The sequence below is a fragment of the Callorhinus ursinus genome, unplaced genomic scaffold, assembly GCF_003265705.2.
Source record: "Callorhinus ursinus isolate GAN/ISIS: 27379988/994484 unplaced genomic scaffold, GSC_fseal_2.0 scaffold28, whole genome shotgun sequence".
Classification (NCBI taxonomy): Eukaryota; Metazoa; Chordata; class Mammalia; order Carnivora; family Otariidae; genus Callorhinus; species Callorhinus ursinus.
The window spans coordinates 21060064-21081347 of record NW_027397090.1 but is presented as its reverse complement, the minus strand read 5'-3'; the positions used below and the strand labels follow the sequence as shown (position 1 = coordinate 21081347).

General features: G+C 51.3%; 1 protein-coding gene across 1 annotated transcript in view; it reads right to left on the bottom strand.

The window, feature by feature from the left end:
• Nucleotides 1–21023, bottom strand: part of IPPK (inositol-pentakisphosphate 2-kinase) — a 45921-nt gene extending 24898 nt beyond the window's left edge. Inside the window, exons 1-6 of the mRNA XM_025891802.2 lie at nt 20801–21023; nt 15229–15276; nt 13541–13636; nt 11090–11156; nt 9434–9555; nt 7829–7918 (exon numbers count right to left, since the gene is read on the bottom strand). Coding sequence (XP_025747587.1) covers nt 7829–7918; nt 9434–9555; nt 11090–11156; nt 13541–13636; nt 15229–15276; nt 20801–20881 — 504 coding nt within the window. The 5' untranslated portion in view covers nt 20882–21023. The remainder of the gene's footprint in view (nt 1–7828; nt 7919–9433; nt 9556–11089; nt 11157–13540; nt 13637–15228; nt 15277–20800) is intronic.
• Nucleotides 21024–21284: the final 261 nt, after the last annotated feature.

Below are 21284 nucleotides of genomic sequence, written 5' to 3'. Positions count from 1 at the left end.
AGCCACCACCTTTTCAAAAGGACACAGCGAAAGCAGCCTCTTTCCACAGCCAGCAGCACGCTGCCTCACAAAATGGCACAGCGAAACCCTGCTAATCAGATAGCAAATCCTTACAACTGTAATGTTCTCGAAGAGGAGGGTGTGGCTAGTAATTTCATGTTTGGGGGGAGAAGATACATTGGCACAACCTTCTGAAAGTCAACTTGCTGGTTTCCATCAAATTTGCAATGTGGGTACCCCCTGACTTGGCAAATCTATGAGATCAAGAATGCTCACTGCAGCCTGACTGTAATAGTGAGGTCGGGAAACAGCTTCACAGGGCATCTGCTCTCGTGGGCCAGGATGTAGAAGGCCACATGCTAAATGAAGGAATGAATAAACGATATCCAGCTACTTACGGAAAGAAGCAAAACAAAAAATCACCAACATTTATTCAATAAAAAAATGCAATTTGCCTAGGTGGAAATGATGTTACTTTGCTTAAAAAAAAAGGGTGCCGCCATATGTGCATATATCCAATACACGTTGAAAAAACCTTGAAGGATACACAACAAACAATCTTCAATAATCAGTTAAGTGAAAAAAGCAGTTAGCGGAACAACTACATATGGCGAGATCCCATATTTGCTTTATAAAAATATATATGTCCATGCACATGTAAGCACACGCCAGAATACATGTGGGAAAAGGCATCATCTCATTTCCACTTGGATAACATGTATGTTTGTGTTGGCACAGAGAGAAGTCTGGAAGGATGTGCCAACTGACAACATGGGTTACCTCTGGGAAATTCCGTATTTTATCAGTTAAATGAGCAGGTATTGCTTCATAGTAAAAACCAGTTCTTAAAAAATCCATCAAATGAATGGTGACAATGAAGACCATCTCCTAAAGGGAATGGCTGACATACCTTCTTCTCCCTAAGAGCCTAGAAAGTTGTAACACCACAAAGAAAAGATGGAGTGAGTCAGCAAAAAATGGTGGAATAAAGACCTCTGGAAATTCTCTCCTCCATGAGGGCAATGAGAAAACTGGCAAAAATTGTCAGAATCAAAATTTTCAGGAGCACTAGGGTGGCTCAGTGGGTTAAGCGTCTGCCTTCGGCTCAGGTCATGATCCCAGGGTCCTGGGATCGAGCCCCGCATCAGGCTCCCTGCTCCGCAGGAAGCCTGCTTCTCCGTCTCCCTCTGCCTCTTCCCTCTGCTTGTGCTCTTTCCCTCTCTCTCGAATAAATAAATAAAATCTTTATTAAAAAGAAAACACTTTCAGAATTCTGAAAATTAACCAAAGGCTTGCAACAATCTGGGGAGCATTTACTCAAGAAAAATGGCCAAATCTAGGAACAGTGAACTTTGTGGCATTTTTAATGCTCTCTTCCCACCCCTCTCTCTAGCTCCAAGGAAACCGTAAAAACCAGCAACCCCAATCCTTCATGAAAACCCTGGCAGTCACCGGAGGGGGCTGAACCAGGCAGGAGTTTCTCCAAACCCTCATTCCCAAAGAATGGTCATTATGTGACCTATCTCTTGATTTCCCATTTTTGTTACCTGACTCAGAGCTTACCAAGTGCAAAAGGAGCATTTTCCCAAGGGGCATTTGTAAAAACAGGCGACTGTTTAACTTCATGGCTACCTGAGAGAGTGGATAACAATTCAATAAAATAAAAGGTGTGGCAAACAATTAGGCTAACCTAAAGCTAAAAAAAAGAAAAAGCTGAGAAATTAAAGATAAACACAGGCTTTGGAAAGCTCCAGCATAACCTGGGCATCTACAAGGCCATACAGGCTCTGGAAAGACCTTAAAAGGGCCCCCCTTCTGCTGATCTGAGGTTCTGAGGAAGTGAAGGCTAAGGAGAGTTGCAACCGCCATGCTGAGTGTTGACGGTGGGCCCTGCGTGCACAAAGAGCCAATCAGCAGAGACTTACTGGTTGCCGACATTCAGGAAAATCTCAGTGCTGAAGAACTGTCAACCAAGAGTTCTTCATCTATTAAACTATCCTTTAAAATGAAGGAGTGATTAAGACACTGCCAGAAAAACAGTAACTAAAAAAAATTAGTTGTTAGCTAACTGCCCTACAAGAAATACTAAAGGGAACCCTTCAGGCTTAAATGAAAGGGCACTAGACAGTAACTCAAATCCATGTGAAGAAATAAAGAACACAGCAGTAAAGGAACTACACGAGTAGATAAACACAAAAGACAATACAGATATATTCTGTTTGTGATTTTTTGGTCCCATCCCCTTTAAAGACAGAATGTCCCTCATATGGCATAAGGCAATCGTCAGGAATCTCTACTGACAAGCACACTACATATAAAGGTTAATTTGTGAGGGGGAAGGCAACAAAGCTACAAGAAGCAGAGACTTTGTACACCAGTGAGATTAAGTTGGTATTAACTGAGCTAGACTGTGTAGCTTAAGATGTTAAATTAAAGAGTGACTAGACAGAAAATCAACAACAAAACAGAAGCCTTGAACCACACTCTAAACCAACTAGACCTAACAAACATCTATAGGACACTCTACCCAACAACAGCAGAATACACATTCTGATCAAGCAAACATGGAACATTCTCAAGGAGACATGAAGTCATGCAGATGTTCTCCAAAACTCAGTGAAATGAAATTAGAAATCAATAGCTTAAAAAAAAAATTGAGAAACTCACAAATATGAGAAATCTAAACACATTCCTAATCATCAATGAGTCGAAGAAATCTACAGGGAAATCAGAAAATTTAGACAGAATGAAAATGCAACATACCAAAATTTATGGCAGGCAGAGGGAGCAGAGATTGCATGGAAATTTACACTTATAAACACCTATGTAAAAAAGAATAAAAATCTCAAATCAATAACCTACATTTCTACACTAATGAACTAGAAAAGTAAGGCCAATCTAAATCCAATGCAGATAGAGGGAAGGAAATAGTAAAGATTAGTGCAGAGACAGATGAAATGAAGAATAGGGAGAAAAATGAAAAAAAGAACAAAACCATAAGTTGTTTCTTTGAAAAGATCAACAATTATTACAAATCTTTTGGCTAAATCAAGAAAAGTGACTAAAAAAAAAGAAATGAAAGAAAGGATGTTACTACCAACATCTATTATGCAGAAATAAAAAAGAATATTAGATGAATATTATCAACAAATTAGATGAAATGCACAAATTTTTAGAAACACACAACTACCACAACTGAGTCAGGAAGAAATAGAGAATCTGAACAGAATAATAATAAAAGACTGAATCAGGAATCAAAAATCTTCCAATAAAGGAAACCCCAGGACCAGATCACTTCACTAGTTAATTCTACCAAATGATTAAAGAAGAATCAACACCAATACTCAAACTCTTCCAAAAAATTAGAAGGAAGAGAAGCAAACACTTCCTAAATCATTCTATGAAGCCAGTTATCACCCTGATACCAAAACCAGACAAAACATCACTATAAAAGAATACTGCAGGCCAGTATCTCTTAAGGAAAAAACCTTCAATAAAAACAAAACTAACAAATCACATTTAACAGCATATTTAAGGGATTTTACACCTATAATAAAGTGGGATTTATCCCAGAAATACAAGGGTGGTTCAACATATGAAAATCAATGTAATATACCACATTGATAGAAAGGAAAGCCCCTCATAATCATCTCCACAGATGTGGGACAAAATCTAACATTCTTTCATGATTAAAAAAACAAAAACAAAAAAACAAAACTCAAAAAGAACATCTATGAAAAGCTCATGGTGAACATTATACTCAGTGATGAGAAACAAAGCGGGTGCCTGGGTGGCTCAGTCGTTAAGCGTCTGCCTTCGGCTCAGGTCATGATCCCAGGGTCTGGGGATTGAGCCCCGCTATCAGGCTCCGTGCTCGGCGGGAAGCCTGCTTCTCCCTCTCCCACTCTCCCTTTTTGTGTTCCCTCTCTCGCTGTGTCTCTCTCTGTAAAATAAATAAATAAAATCTTAAAAAAAAAAAAAAAAGGCAACTGAAAGCTTCTGCCTAAGATCAGGAACAAGATAAGGATGTCCACTCTTGCTTCTAAACAACATTATACTGCAAGTTCTAACCAGAGCAATTAGGAAAGAAAAACAAAGGATACCCAGATTGGAAAGAACGAAGTAAAATTATCCCTATTTGCAAGTGATCTGATCATGTATACAGAAAATCCTAAAAAACTACCACAAAAAACAAAAAAAGACAAAAAAAAACCAGAGCAAATAAACAGGTTCATCAAGGGTGACAGGATATCAACGTACAAAAAACAATTGCATCTCTCACCTCACACCCATTAGAATGGCTACTATCAGAAAACAAACTAGAAAGTATTGGTAAGGGTGTGAGGAAAGTGGAACTTTCATGTACCATGGTAGGAATGTAAAATGGCACAGGTGCTGTGGAAAACAGTACGGTGGTTATAATTAAAAATGAAGTTACCACGTGACCAACAATCCTACTTCTGGGTATATACCGTCAAGAGAATTGAAAGCAGAATCTCAAAGGTATTTGCATACCCATGTTCACAGAAGCATTATTTTCACAAAAGCCAAAAGATAGAAGCAACCCAGTGTCCACCACTGGATAAATGGATTAAAAATGTGATATATATATTCAACAGACTATTATTCAGTCTTCTTTTTTTTTTTTTTAAAGATTTTATTTATTTGAGAGAGAGAGAGCGCAGCGAGAGAGGGAACACAAGCAGGGGGAGTGGGAGAGGGAGAGGGAGAAGCAGGCCTCCTGCTGAGCACGGAGCCCAATGCGGGGCCCGATCCCAGGACCCTGGGATCATAACCTGAGCCGAAAGCAGATGCTTAACCATCTGAGCCACCCAGGCGCCCCCTATTATTGTCTTAAAAAGGAAAGAAATTCCGACATATTTCACAACATGGATGAACCTTGAGAACATAAATGAAACGAGTCAGTCACAAAAGGACAAATCCTGTATAATTCCATTTATGTGAAGTAGCTACAGTAGTGAAAATCACAGAGGCAGAAACTATGGTGGTGCCGGGGGCTGAGGAAAGGAAGTGTGGAGTTGTTTAATGGGGACAGGGTTTCAGTTTGGGATGATGAAAAGTTCTGCAGATGGATGGTGGTGATGGTTGCACAACAATGTAATAACTTAATGGTTAAGATGGTAAGTTTTATGGTATGTGTATTTCACCACAATTAAAAATACATATTTTAAAAATCAATTCTATTTCTATGCAATAAACAACCTGAAAATGAAAAAAATACCACTTACAACAGCATCCAAAATAATAAAACACTTAGGGATAAATGTAACAAAAGAAGTATAAGACTTACACACTGAAAACCGTAAAATATCACTGAATGAAATTAAAATCCTAAATAAATGGAAAAACATCCTGTGTTCACAGAATATGAATACTGTTACAGTGGCGATACCTCCCAAATTGATCGGCAATTCAGTGGATCCTATCAAAACTCCCAGCTGGTTTCTTTGAGGAAACTGAGAAGCTAAAGACATCTAAATTGGAAAAGAAAGAAAACTCTATTCACAGATGGCATGATCCTGTATGTAGAAAATTCCAAAGAATCTACAAGAAAGCCACTCAGCAAAGCTGCAGGGTACAAGATCAACATACAAAAATTAGTTGTGTTTTGGGGCACCTGGGTGGTTCAGTTGGTTAAGCGTCTGCCTTTGGCTCAGGTCGTGATCTGAAGGTCCTGGGATTGAGCTCAGCAGGGAGTCTGCTTCTCACTCTCATGCTGCCCCTCCCCCCCCAGCTCGTTCTCTCCCCCTCTCTCTCTCAAATAAATGGATAAAATCCTTAAAAAAAAAAAAGTGTTTCTATTCACCAGCAATAAACAGTCTAAGAAGAAAATTAAAGTAATTCCGTTTATAATCATATTTATAATATCCTGAAAGAATTATCTAGAAATAAATTTAACCAAAGTGGTAAAAGACTTGCACCCTGGAGTCGGGGGGGGGAAGACTTGTACCCTGAAAGCTATAAAATGTTGCTGAAAGAAATTTTAAAAGTCCTAAGTAAGTAGAAAGACGGCCTGTGTTCATGGATTATAAGTGTTAATACTGTTAAGATGGCAGTACTACCAACGTGATCTACACGTTCCTGCAATTTCTTTCAGAGTCCCAATAATCTTTTTTTGCAGAAATGAAAAATCCAATCCTCAGATTCATATGTAACTATAAGGAGTCTCAAAAAAAGCCAAAACAATCTTGAAAAAGAAGAACAAAGCTGGAGGACTCAAACTTCCTGACTTCAAAACTGACTGCAAAGCTACAGAATCAAAAAAAGGGCCATACTGGCGTAAGGACAGACATACAGGCCAATGGAACAGAACAGAGAGCCCAGATAGAAACCACATTTATAGCCAAAAGATCTTCGGTAAGGGAGCCAAGACCATTCAATGGAGAAAGGACAGTCCCTTCAACAAATGGCACCGGGAAACTGAAATTAAACGCAAAAAAAAATTGGGCCCCTACCTCCCTTTACAAAAATTAACATAAAATAGGGCGCCTGGGTGGCTCAGTCGTTAAGTGTCTGCCTTCGGCTCAGGTCGTGATCCCAGAGTCCTGGGATGGAGCCCCGCGTCACATCAGGCTCCCTGCTCAGCAGGGAGCCTGCTTCTCCCTCTGCTCCTCACCTCGCTCACTTTCTCTCGCACTTTCTTAAATATATAAATAAATCTTTAAAAAAAAATTCAAAAATTAACATAAAATGGATCAAAACCATAGGGGAAAACCTGCATGACCTTGCATTAGGCAGTGATTTCTTAGCTATGACACCAAAAGCACAGTCAACAAGAGAAAAAACAGACAAACTAACCTTTAGTAAAATTAAGAACATTTGTACATCAGAGGACACTAACGACAGAGTGAAAAGATAACTGACAGAATGGGAGAAGGTATTTGCTGGTCACATATCTGATAAAGGATTAATAGCCAGAATATATACAGAACCCCTAACTCAACAACAACAACAAAATAACCCGATTCAAAAATGGGCAAAGGACTTGAACCAATATAGCTCAAAAGAAAACATACAAATGGCTGACAGGCCGTGACAAGACCTGCACCATCACGAACCGTTAGGGACACGCAGATGAAACCCACAGCGAGCCACCACTTCATGCCCCCGAGGGTCACAATCACAAACAGGGACGAGAGCCAGTGCCGGCAGGGTGTGGGCGGATTAGACTCTTGTACGTTGCTGGTGGGAGTACAAAATGGTGTGAGAGCCGTGGACGTAGCTTGGCATTCGCTCAGAAAATCAAACATGACTTCTCTAGGACCCGGCACTTGCGCTCCCAGGACTCAGCCCCGAGAACGGAAAGCAGCAAGTCGAACAAGCACGGGTACACGCTCGTTCGCAGCAGCACTACTCACATCGGCCACATGTGAAAGACCACCCACACGTCCATCGAGAGACAAATGACCGACCAGACGCTCCCATTCAACGCCAGGGCATTCAACCACACTACAGGGGGATGCTCAGGGAAGAAGCCAGTCACAAAGAGCCCACGGGATCCAGGATTCCATTTACAGGAAATGGCCAGAAGAGGCAAATCCACAGGGGCAGGTGGCTGCCGGGGGCTGGCTGAATGGGGGGCTGGGCAGCGACTGCTGATGGGGTCAGGATTCTCTGTGAGGTGACAAAATGATTCTGGAACTGGAGTGATGACGGTAGCACCATCATGCAGATTCACTAAAATCCACTGACTTACACACTTTAAACGGGTGAACTGAAGATAGGCGAACTCTAGCTCAACTGGTGAACGTGAACTACTTATGGAAGAAGACACCAGTAAGGAGCACCTACACCGCCGCCGCCTCACCTTGAGCTGCTGGTGCATGCAGTAGCGACACACCCTGCGCTTCACCTCATGCGTCACATCGCCGGAGAAAGGAATAAACCCGCATTTGGGCTGCAAAATAAACAAGGAAGGAAGAAAAAAATGTTTAGGGACCAGTCCCATACCTTCCAGGAGACGAGCTAACAGCGTGATACGCAGGAGAATCAGGAGATTTGAAGTCCCCAAGGGTTGCTCTGATCTGCAGCCCCGGCGGGAACAGACCCCTCCCGCACCACATCCCATCCCAACCTTGCCGCAACAGAACTCTCCCTGGGGGGAGCCAGACGTGCCTCCATCACAGACTAGACAAAGCCCAACATTGAGCAGCTTCGTGTTTCTTCTGTGACACGATGTGACAGGAAAGCCTCTAGGAGCGCGGGTCTGCCCCAGCTCCCAGCTCTAAGAAGCAGAACCCTCGTTTCCTCAGACACGGAGTGACCAGGAAGGCCCATCTAATAGCTGTTAGGCTCACAGAACACCTGCTACCTTTCTTTTTTTCTCTTTCCTTTTCTCCTTCCTTCCTTCTTTCTTTCCTTCCCGCTTTCCTTCCTTTCTCTTTCATTAATTCATTCATTCATTCATTCGAGAAAAAGAGAGAGCACGTGCATGCATGAGCAGGGGACAGAGGGGCAGAGAAGGAGAATCTTAAGCAGCTCTTATACCCAGCACGGTGCCTGACAAAGGGCTCAATTTCACGACCCCAAGATCATGACCTGAGCTGAAATCAGGAGCTGGACGCTTAACCAACTGAGCCGCCCAGGTGCCCCCATCTGCTGCCTTTTAAAACCACAGTATTGAGGCTCTGAAGACCATGCTGCCTGTCATCTGAGACCCAGATTATCCACCGGGTGGTCAGGCAAGCAGGACATCAGTCCACACAGAGCACCCGGGGGTGTGAGTGCTCAGGGTCACAGGAGTGACCCAGAAATCACTGCCGTAGAGGTTTGGAGGAAGGAGACAAACAACGGCCTGGGACATCTGGGAGGCATCTCGAGGGGGAGAGGGCTCAGCGGGCAGCAGAGCTGAAGCCAGGCCCTGGCCCTCCTCCACCAGGGGGACAAACCAGGGCTCCAAAAGTCACACAGGCTTCTGAGCCTCTGGAGAGGTCTCTGCTGAGTAGGAAGCAAAGGAACGGAGCGCCACCCATCAGACGGGCACCAACGGAACTGAGCTCCTGGAGTGGGGTGTAGTGTCACCAAGCAGCCAAGGGGCATGGCTTGGAAGGGGATGAGAAGGGGGCCTGGCAAGCAGCACCCTCCCAAGAAAACAGGGAAGACAGAACCCAACACACTTCCTTCTGCCAGTGGCCATCTGCTGGCTCCATGCCATAGCACCAGGAACAGGCCTAAATCTGAGGGTCTGGCCAGTGGGAGGAACCAGAGCAGCAAGGTGCAGGTGACAGACATGAAGGAACAGGAAGCAAGCCGAATCTATGGGAGTTGGGGGCTGGGAGGGGCCATGAGACCCAGCGTGGGGAACCCCAGGAGCTTCTGCTGCAAAGTGCGCTCCAGGTAGAAGACTGACAATTTACAGTCTGGACCCTTGTTCCCCTCCCCCCACACCATCTTTCCCTTGACACAAGTTCACCTTGATCTCTACACACAGAATCGGCCGGTGCTCTGCAAAACGGTAGGTCTGAAGTCTGGCTAAATTGGGAAGGCACAGGGCATAGCCACTGAAAGTGTCCAGGTCCTTGTCACAGCGAGATTCTGAAAGACAGAGCCAAGAAAAGACCTGAGAATCAGCACAGGACAGACAAGAGGACCAATGGCAACATGGCGGACTCCTGTGGGGGAAGGCTCAGCCCTGCCCAAGAGAGGCTGTGGCCTCGGGCTCCTGGGAGGCCTCCAAGCCTCGGGAGGTCCTGCCTAAGGAGCGTCCGTGTTTATCTGGGGGCTCTGGTCACACGAGTGTAACACTGTGATTCATGGCAGAGGTCTGGGCCCTGCAGAACCAGCTCCGCCTCCAGAGGGGCGGCCAGCTGTGTCTGTGTGCCCCAGCCCCAACCCTGGCTGGCACTCCTGCTCCATGTGGTCACACCTTGTTGCTGGGAGAAGCAAGCAGTGTGTGCACAAGTCCAGTGGAGAAGCCGCCCGGGAGCTCATGCAGGTGTCTCTCAGATGTGCCCCAGAGCCTCTCCCCTGGTCTGGGTGTCATCTGCATCCCTCAATGCGAGAAACCTTAGCCATGAGGATAACTGGGAGTTCAGGTCCTTCTAGCAAGTCATCAGACCTGAGGTCAGTGTGGGGACCCCCAACTGTGTGAGCGTTGCCAGAAGTGGGGGTGGTCTTGGGGATCACCCCCACCTCTGCGATTCCCTTAGCCCAGGAGCTGAGAGAGGAAGGAGGCAACAGCCTCACCTCCCATCCACAACCGGTTCCTTCAGAGCCCTCCAACACCGCTGCTTCTTGGAACCAGATGTCGGGCCCAGGACAGCCGCACAAGACGCAGCCTCTGGGCCCCCAGGGGAATCAGCCTTCCTCCATTCGTGTAAGGAGGCCAATTAAAAGGCATTATTACAACAAGGGACAGTTCTTATGACTGCCACGTTTGATACGTTCAGTTGATAATTATAAAACCAAATGACGATGCAGAGCACCTAGAACAAGCATCAGTCTGCACTCATCTGGCGAGGAACAGCCAAGACCCAGTCCTGGCTGGGACGCATCTGTGGCCTCCTTCCCGCACCAGAGCCCTGCTCTGCACAGCACCCCAAACCAGAGGCTCTGGGGCACAACTGCCCTGCTTGCTTTCTATTTCCTAATCACAAAAGGACTGGACACCGGCCACCCCCCACACCGTGGACGTCACATCCGGTCTCGGACTGAAAGGAAAAGCTCTCATGTGCCATGAGCACTGCAGAAAGGCCCGGAGGCGGCGGGGGAAAAGCGGTCACATCTGTCCGCTGCCTGCAGGAGGCTGAGCAGCCAGGTGGATTCCCGCTTCTGGGAGAAGGTCCTCAGGGCGCCTGGGCCGCCCCAGTCTCCTGGACTCCCGCAGCCGCCCTCCCTGCCCTAAGTCTGCACTACTCCAGCTCCCCTTCGGGCTCAGATGCTCTGTGCAGCAAGGGGAGTATCTGACGCCCAGAATCGCGTCCACGCGCTCCGAGCACGTTCTAGCTGAGAAGAGTTTCTGGCAGCAGAACTGCTGAAAACTACATCGACCTAACACGAGTAGTGTGTCAAACGTTTTCCAAATGGAATATTTAAATCACCAACAAAATTTGCAAGCTGGAACTCTTACCTGGTCTTTCGGACTGTATCTTTAAACAAAGCTGTTTCACGAAATCTAAAGGCAGTTGAACCACTTCCTGTAAGAACAAGTATGAAATACTCAGTGCACCACATGAGTGTGAATGTGCTTAATGCAACACAACTGCACACTCAAAAATGGTGAAAATGGCAAGGTTCATATTATGTGTATCTTACCACATTAAAAAATTACTTGTATGTGGGTTTAGAAATAAAAGCTGCTCTGTCGTTTTGAGGACGCAACCAGATCAAACCGACGCGAAGGTTTCTGTGCGTGAAGCGACAGGTCGTCCTCAGAGCGCTGGCTTCCGCGGTGAAAGGTGTGCCACCCAGTCGGTCACTGCGCCCGCATCCCAGCTCCCACCCCATCTGAGGCCGACAGGGCCGGGCTCACCCGGTACGAGAAGAAATCCCGCCATGACAGGAGCGCGGGGAGCAGCAAGTGGGATCCGTCCGGAGCCACAGGCGACTCAGCTGCTCTCAGCACAGCGTCCACCAGCCCCCTTGCCTAAGTCGGTCACCAAGGTAAAAAGTAGAACTACATTTCCTTAAACGTTAAATTCCCAATTTTATGATAAGTTCTATTTTAGGCATCCTTAACACTTGGCTACATTTAACCAACCCAATTCAGACTCCTGAACCAGCGTGAACCACGCCATCCTGCCTGACAGATGGACGGACAGTGGTAGTCAGCAGGGCAGGCGGCGAGCACCTACCTGCACAAAGTGTTAACTTCGGAAGAACTACAGTTAAGACCACAGAATTCCTCTCCCGGAAGTGTAACATGGACGGCGTAGCCACACCAGGTGCCCTGCTGACGTGCACCTGCCCTCGAAGGGATGCAGGATGGCCGCAGAGAAGGACAAAGAGCCACCAGCCTGGGGGTGCTGGGAGGTGAGCAGCACGTCCACAGTCTTCCAGAAGCTTCCCCCGGAGAACAGCATCCCCTCACTTATCACATCAAGTTCAAACGTGAAGTCAAGGCTGCCCCAGTGGCATTCACCTCGGGAGGGCTGGGTCCACAAAAGCAAGGCAACACTTCTAAAATTCCATCAGTGTCTCAACCGCCCGAAGTACTGAAGATGCAAGACCTGAAGGCACCAGGGAAACGGCCTCTTCCACGTTTCCTAAGCTCCAGCTCCCCCGGAGACAGGCCCAGACTAGTCCCCAAACCCGGCATGATGGGTGTGCCTGTCACTCCGGGCCTCACACTCCTGCGCGGGCCTGTCCGTGTCTTGTCCCAGGACACTGCGAGGGAAAGGCTCTCGCCAGGACTCCAGCCCCCACCCCGACTGGCGTCAGCAGTCACTGTTTACACATGCTGGTTTTGCCTGAACGTGGCCTTGTGCAGGCCAGAGAGGTGATGTTCCTGCATTTCAACCATGCGTCCAAAAGGAAGAAAAAGCAGGTTGCGCTTCACTTTGGCAGGGTCTTCATGCAGAGAACATGTGTCAATGCGGTGGATATTCCCACGATGTGACCTTGTGAGCTCACCTCATTTGCCCAGAGCCCCATCCACTGTGGACAAACAGAACCCAACCTGGAGCCAAAGTGCACCCTGGGCCCTGGGGGTACATCCTGATGCTGTCCCTACCTGCCAGACCACTGTTGGCTGGGACCCTGAGCTCCCCCATCGCCCTATAGACCCCTCCTGGGAGAAAGGTCTAGAGCATCCCCCAAGTGCTGGGAGCAGAGAAATGCCCTCTCCTCAAGGAGAAAGCTGGCATTCAGCACGGCTGCATTCACTCAGACACCATCCAGGCTGGTCAGAGACGTGGGGCTCCCACATGGGAGCTCCCATAGCCATGGGTTTCTGGCCTTCACAACTCACCAGGACAGCTGGGGACCTCACCAGGACAGCCCTGGGCACTCTCACCCCTGTGTAGTCCCACACTGCCCAGGGCTGACCTACGAGGCCAGCAGGATGCCATGGAAAGGACAGACATGACCCCAGGACAGGTCATCTCAGACCACGAGCCGGGGCAGCCAGGGCCAGGTCGTACAGACACTCGGAGCCCGGTGGTGAGCCCACGTCGGGAGGTGGGCTCCTGGCCAGCACCACCCTGCCAGCTCCACGGCGGGCCCACCCTGGAAGAGGGTCCGCAGCCCCAGTGAACCCCTAGCAGCAGAGGGCTCAGTGATGCCGTTCGGATCTGCCCTGAGAGCCTCACCAAGCTGGAGCCCCCCAGTGACGGCAGGGTGCCGGGGGCCAGGGGTCCTGGCAGAGGCAGATCTCACGTGGTCTCTCTGAGCCCCATGTTTCTCGGCTAGAAAACAGGAACCGGACTACCTGCTCCGTGCCTCCCGCACAGCCCCAGGAGAGAAGCACTTGGAACACAAGGGTCGTCAGAAAGCACAAAGGTCCAAACTGTAGTCCGGAAGCTGGTAAGACTGACAAGGAATGTGCCTGTGAATTCAGACTGTGTAAATCAAAGTCACTCACCCCACAATGGACAGAGTTCTCCCCCAAAAACTCTTTCATGACATTTTTGCTGAAGTCCACTATGTTCTGTAGGTGCTGAAATATTTCTTCTGAGGTCTGTAAAAGAGAAGCACAGGGAGGCCTCAATGACCAGGGGAGTGGGGCTGCCATGTCGCGGCCACACACCCACCGGGCACCCAGGCCTCGGGGGAAGGGAGCCTCACCCATGGAGACCACCAGACCCACCGGAGCTCCCCTCCCGCAGCCCCACAGGCCCCGCCCTCCTCCCACCCAGGACACCCCCCTAACCGATGCCACTTTGAAAATCTCTCTCGGCCAAAAATCAGCAGGTCTTTGGATTTGGGTCCTCAGCATCCAAATGGAGAATATTTCCTCCCCAGTTAGAGGCTCTTAACCCACAGGCTGTGGGATTAGGGGGAGGAAGGAAATCAGCCCTGAGTCCCTCACTCTGGCCCAGGGTAGCAAGTCCGAGGATGGACGGCAGGGCCCTCAGGGGCGAGCAGGCCATGGGCTCTCGGAGGATCCCAGACTGAGCTACCACCCACGCCCCATACGACACGCAGACCCCAGCCTGCGTGGGAGCAAAGCCCGAGATAACATCCATAGCGCTCCCAGGGGTACCTACAGCTGTGGCTACAGAGCTCCTGACAAAAAGCTCCTCTTGTCAACAGAACTACCCCATGCAACTCCTCTCCACGACCGGTGTCAAGCCATTTCGTTCATAAAATAAAGACAAACTGTTGCCTAGGAAGACGCTGCCTCACATCCAGAGAACGTGACCTTTCCCAGGCGCTGCAGACTGCTCAGAGGAATGGATGGTACAAGCTGCCCGGAGAAGGATCTAGCTTCCACTCGGATCCACTTGATCTCACAGGAACACAACACCCTGAACGCCTCTCGCGGCAGCTGAGGCAAGAAACGGCCTCCCGCCCGGGGCCACCTTCTTCCACACTGACCACACCGTCCCCAGGCCCCCCAGCTTTCTACTTCGGTCCCCTCGTCTCCTTCTGCGAGGCCCTCCTTTTCCACAGCCGTCCACCTCACCTGCCCCCTGGCGAGGTCTCTCAACCCAGATGAGCACTGACTCCTGTCTCCCACACCCGGTGGGGGACCCAACTTCCACCCACCCCTCACCCCACCTACCATGGGGCGGGACCCGTGGCCCCTGCCTGCTCTTTTTAATCACCCCCAGATGAACACCACAGCCGCTTCCCACCTGGAAGGAGACAGACACCGCTAATGGGGGGCAGCTCGCCGAGCATGTCCACGGTGCTCTGCTTGGGTGACTCAGTGAACAGAAACCCCAAGCTCCACCTGCACGGCCTGCTGTGACTTGTACCACCATCGGCCAGAGCACCCAACCCACCGGCAGAGCTACGGCCCCACGGATGCGGAAACTGAGCCAGCAGGGTGGCAAAGCTGAACCCTGGCCCTGGGTGTCCAGGCCACAAGCAGGGCTCTCTGCCTGCTCCTGGCTCAGCACCCTAGACCTTCCCAGTGGACCCGAAGTGACTCAGGCAGGTCAGAACGCTGGCCCCGCAGGAACTACGGACACCCCACTTTCTGCGCCCAGTGCTGGGTCACATTTAAATTTCTACAATTAGCACTAATACTTGTGCATTAGGAAAAAAACAAACTTTTCTCAAATAATTGTTTTAATGATGGGGTGGCAAACCCACCAATCTTACCTTCTTCCTGCTTGGAGGGAACTTCAGGAAACGCAGCACCACACAACGCTATTGGGAAATAAAACAAAGTCCAGTCAGTGCCTGCCCCAAGCCTGGGGACAAGGGGGTGGCTGTGGGGAGGGGGACCAGGCCTGGGCCCTGGGGCGACCAGGAAAACCAGACACCTCTGGCCCAGCCAGCTCATTCCCAGGAATCAATCTTACAGAAATAACTACAGTGCACGGGAGATTGCAGCTAGGAGTGTGGTCCATAATTCCAAGTAAAGGAGTGTGGTTCATAATTCCAAGTAAAAAAACAACGCAAGGGGCCAACAACAGTGCCGTGGCTAAACACAGCACGACGCTGTCCACGCTGCGGAGCGCTGGAAACTAAGACCGACGTTCACAGATGCAGGGGTGCAGTCGTCACCCACTGGTGAGTGAGGATGGGCACAAACGGGGCTTGAAACACACTCGTGCACATGTGTATGGGTACAACTCCATTCATGTCAAGTTCAAAAGCCAGTAAGAGCAAGACCTGGCGACTACCCCACAGGTGGGTGGGACTGTCCCTGAGGAATGTTCTAGAAGGGGCTGGTCACAGGATTACAGGTCCACGCGCTCTGTGATAATCAAGCTACATACACACTTACGATCCAGGCACGTTTCTGTAGGTTTGTTACACTTCATTTTTTAAAAGTTTGTAAAATAGGGCACCTGGGTGGCTCAGTTGGTTAAGCAACTGCCTTCGGCTCAGGTCATGGTCCTGGATCGAGCCCCGCATCGGGCTCCCTGCTCGGCGGGGAGTCTGCTTCTCCCTCTAACCCTACCCCCTCTCGTGCTCTCTCTCTCATTCTCTCTCAACTAGATAAATAAGAAAATAAAAGTTCACAAAATAAAAAGTTTTAAAGTATGTGCACACCCGGTTTGTATGAAATAGTCTGAAAGGACTCAACACAGGTGACAGGGTCTCCAGGGAGCAATAAATGGGACTTCTTAAAGTCCGTCCAGCACAAGATGCCGGGAAAGTGGAGAGAAAGGGCCAGGCTTGGGGAGGCCCTGCAACCTGACGCAGGGCAACTCTGCAGGCGACCGAGGCAAGGCCCCACACTTCACACCCTTGAGGACACTGAGAGAGAATCTAGGGTTTTCACAAGCTGAAAAAGTCAATGAATGGAGGCATGACACACACGCACATTTAACCATCTCAAAGCCCACAGTGAAGGACACAACTTGTCACTTATAAAAGGAACAAAAGTATTCGCTGCTCCAAAGGTCCCAGGTGGGGGGGGTGCGGGGGGCGTCGTGTGCCAAGCGGCCTGGGAGATGTGCCTATGACCCACTGAGAACCCACCTCTGCATAGCCGGCCCTAACGGCACAGCCACACAGATATCTGACCACGTGGAGCGGGGACCCCGCCTGCCCAGGGGCTCTGCAGCCGTGAGCACGAGGGCAAAGGATTTTCTACACACTGATGCTGTGAGGTTGGATGAAAAAGCAGAAAACAAAAACAGACAGGTAGGATTCCCAAGTACCCAATAAAAGCATAAAATGGAAGCAAGTACACCAAAGTTAATGACAAAAATTATTTTCGTAGTGGGAAAATATTAGGTGCCTTTCACTTCCTTCCCTCCAATATTCTCTATTTTCTGGGCAGTAATTAGGAGCAAATAAGAATGAAAGACCACAAAAAACAACATACTGAGAGAGGGCTGTCCGCGAGAAGCCCGAGGGAGGGTGGAACCAAGGCTCCAGGGCCGCCCTGTGGCCCGCGGCCACCAGCGGGCCCAGGACACGCTGGGAAGACCGCAAGGCAGTGGGGACCAGGCGACTTCCAAGGGAAAGGAAGAGAAACACAACAGAAAGACTTACCCCTCGGGGCGCTGCCCCCGGTGCCTGGCCCTGCTGCTCGTGAGGCCTAGCCACAGCCTAGTCCGTCGGAACACCAGTGACAGAACCCCAGCCCACAGTGTGGTGAGGGGACGAGGGCCGGGACAGCTGCTGGGCTCACAGCCCCACACAGGGCAGACGGCGGCGAGCCGTGTCAGAGGGCAGTCAGGGTGCCGCAGGGAGGCCAAACAGGAGGGGCGCATGGGGACAGCAAGGGCCTGCAGCGGGCAGGATATTTTCCTTCCCAGGCTCCGGCTGCCCGGTCTGCACCCACAGCTGCCACAGGACTGACGCGGTCATGGATTTGAGCAGGGAGGCAGCGGGGGGGCAGGACAGTGGAGGTGTAAGCCCGGCCGACATCTGGGGGCCGGACACCTGGGGGCTGGGGCAGAAGGGGCACTTGGGGGGGCGGTCCCTGAAGGGATGGAAAATCCGACAGCCAGAAGAGAAGTGGAAGGACCTGAAAGACAAACCCCAACTGCACGGAACACACAGTGTGGGTGTCCTGGAGAAGCACACACACACAGCAAGGTGGGGGAGCCCGTGCTGCAGTCTGGTCCTTCTGCAGGAGACACACAAACCTCGCAGACCTTCCTGGTCAACAGGGCAACTGCCATCCGGACTGAGGAAGCAGTGCACGGCGGGCGGGGAAGCCACCAAGCCACGGCAGGAGACCAGGCCCAGACGGGCAGAGCCCGCACACCAGGGAGGCAGAGCTCAGCTCACCAAGGTCAGGGCTGGAAATAACAAATCCTAACATGTGACTACAGGTGATCCCGGGAACAATGACAGGCAGAGCCACGGGCAGAGCTCTCTGGTGAGGCCTCCCCGAGAAAGAAGTCACATCAGCTGTATCAACCTGGACAAGCAGGTTGAAAATTCCAAACAGAGAATGAGCTACTTCTTAAAAAGAAAAAAAGAAGAAGAAGAAGAAGAAGAAGAAAGATAATACTAGAAGCAACAAAAAGCTAAGATTCTTTGAACTAGATTCAGCAGAAAATTTTAAAAAAGCCTAGAACAGAACAACCCTCATCTGTTTGCAACATCTCCATTACGTATGATCTATGACCCAGAATCCTGAACCCAAGACAAGGAGTCCGACGGCCTGCGACTGCTTGAACCTCTTATCTTCAGGACCCAGACAAACACCCAGGGCATCCAAACAATCACAGAGGTGAAGGATCCGACAACCCCTCAGAATCTTAGACAGGCTGTAAAACCTGAGAGGGCAGAAACTAGCTGCTTCCCTCATGCTTCTGCAAAAGATCCTTGTTGGCAGGTGTTTCGTGTTTACCTATCGACAGGGAGGAAAGCATCCCTGGAGCTGAGTGTGACAACCCCCGGGTGAGGGGAGCTGGACGGAGGGCAGCTTGCTCCCACCACTGGGGACACTTCAGAGATGGACTGACAAGCCAGACTCGCGACCTTCCCAGGACAGGGCAGAGTCAAAGACACTGAGACGAGAAGTTGAGGAGGGTGAGTGCAGATGGAGAAGCAGAGAGAGAGAGCCCACGCGGCAGCACACTGAGGGCAGCCACAGCTTGACCACAGCTCAGCGTGAGCGCAAGTGTGACTGGCTGCTAGAAGAGCTACAACATCCTTGGGCTACAGCAGGACTGGACAGTGCATGCCCACCGGGGAGATGCCCTTGCCCAGGACCCCTCCATGGGGTGGGTGCCTGGAGTCCCACCGGGTACGGTGCTGGGCAGGCCACAGCCTCGGAGCAGCACAAAGGGTCAGCGCCAGGCCCAGGGCCACCGTGGCATGGAAGAGCCACCAGAAGCGGATGGCACCCTGTCAGGAACTGGCCTACCCTCGGGTCTCACACTGCCCAGCCCTCCCAAGCCCACACTCAGCTCCTCCACACCCAGGCCCCACAGTCTACAAGTCCTGCACTCCTCAAAGCCTCCCAACCTGCCAGCCCAGATGGCGGTCTGTTACCCCACGTTCCTTCAGTGCAGACCCTGGGCCTCAGGACTGGCATGCCAGCACCCACGTGCTCATGCTGGAGGGGAGAGAAGATGGCCTTGGCACTTTTTAAGGACGCTCAGTTCTGAAAGTTGAGTGGGAAAGTGACAGTCTCCCGACCTGCAAGAACCCCAGCAAAGCTGCCCTCTCCCCTGGACTGAATGAGGTGAGTCTGGGGAGCAGGAGCCCTTGCTCACTCTCCCCTGCACATGCACCCTGTCCTCGGGCACAGCAGGGCCCTGAAACGCTGTCTCCTGGGCTCTACCCTCCTTCCCATGCCTCAAGGCCCAGGCGAAGCACAAAGGCCTCTCCACATTCAAGAGACATGGTCAGAAACTTCACTTGGTGGGAACGTTTCTCCACAAGACTACTTGCAACAAGGAGCTAACAATAACCACGCAGGAATGAGCACAGCCTTACGTGACATTAAGATACACCACCCATCATACTAAGAAACTGGAACATGAGCATTTCTTCTGTGAAAGGGTTCAGGGGCCACCACAATAACCCAACAACCAAAGGGACCAAGGCTGGAATATCCCGTGCTCCGCCCCACCCTCAAACACCACGGGGGCCCAGCAGACGGCCCAAAGAACGGCTTTAGGTTAAGCCTTGCCCCTTGTTCATCTAAAGATCTTGCCCGAAGCCTGCCATCTCAGTTCAGCTTCCTGATTGTGCAAATGGGTAGCAAAATGCAAAGGCAGATCACAGGGGCCACCTGGGCAACTGCAGCCTCCCCTACAGCCAGCACAGAAACCACAGAGCAGGGCGCCACCCGGTAGGAGCTGTCGGACCAGGTCAGGGCGCTCACCGGAGTCCAAAGAGGACGACAGTGTTCACTTGCCCAGCACCTGCTCACCTCATCCTTCTAGCAAGTCCACAATAGGGATTCTGTTCCTAGTTCCATTTTGCAAATGCAGAAGCTGCGCGCGTGGGCCAGGCAGTGGCAGAACTGGGATGGCGCCCAGCTGTGTGACTCCAACTCCCCAGCTCTTAACCCCTTGGTGACACCTAGGGCTCCTCCCCTGCCCACCACATTCCAGCGTGGTTGTATCAGCAACACGTCAGAGGTTCGGGGCTTCACACAAATCCACAAGCTTCTCTTCCCGGATTCACTCCCTTGCGTGTCCTTATTGCACTTTCTGAAACTCCGGCCCCTCACTGAATTAAGAAAGAGAAACCCTCTAAATTCTAAAAGATCTTGATGAACCCCTGGGCAAGACTCCACTATTAACAGCAGCTGCAGGAGCACAGCAATTCGTGCGTCTCGGAGGATGCACTCCCTCGACGCCCGCCCGCCAGGCGAAAACAGCATCCCGGGCGCTTCGCTGCTTCCTCTAGAGCTGGGCGCACCCCCATGCAGGCTCCGGCTACCCCCGGGGCTGCCTCTCGGCGCAGCCTCCGCCCCACCGCGGCTGGGCAGCCGGAGATGGCACCGCGTGCGGGCGGGGGGGGGCGGAGGGGTGCTGGGGGGACAAGGCCCCGACCTGGGGGAAGGGGTGACGCTAGGCGAGGGGCAGCACCGACCTGGGGGGAGGGGTGGCCCTGGGGCGACGTGGAACCGACCCTCGGGGCGGGAGAGTGTTGTTGGGGGTACTCGGAACTACCCGGGGCGGGGCAAGGGGTGCCAGCGGGTCGGGGAACCGACTGTGGGAGGGAGTGTCGCTGGGGGAATCGCGGAACTCCCTGGGGGCAGGGTGAGGGCCCCGGCCCGCGCCAACCTTCCGCCGCTCACCTGCGCGTGGGCCACCACCAGGCTCTTGTTGCCTTCGCCGTGGTACCCCCATTCATTCTCGTCCATCTTCCCCTCGTCCATCCCCCGGTGCGGCCCTGGCGCCTCTCGCGGCCGCGAGCTGGGGGCCGCCGGTCCGCCGGGGCACCAGCCGCCGCCGTCGGGGGAGGAGCGCCTGTCAGCCACGGCCTCCACTCCACCCTGCCGCCCCGACTCCCAGGCTCCGGCCGCCGGAAGCCACGCCCCCGGTGGCTGCCATGGCTGAACCGGGCAACTTCCGGGTTTGCGCCCGCTTCTCCTCCATTGACCGCTGCGGCGGATGGGCAGGTGGCCATCTTGGGTGCTGGCACGGTGACTCACTTCCGGAGCGCGGATTTGAGAACCGGAAGGGAGGTTTCCGGCCCGGGCGCCGGAAGTGAGGCAAGCGGGAGGAGCCGGCGGCTGCTAGGCGCCCAGCCCGGGCCTGGCGGGGAATCGAGATCCGGCG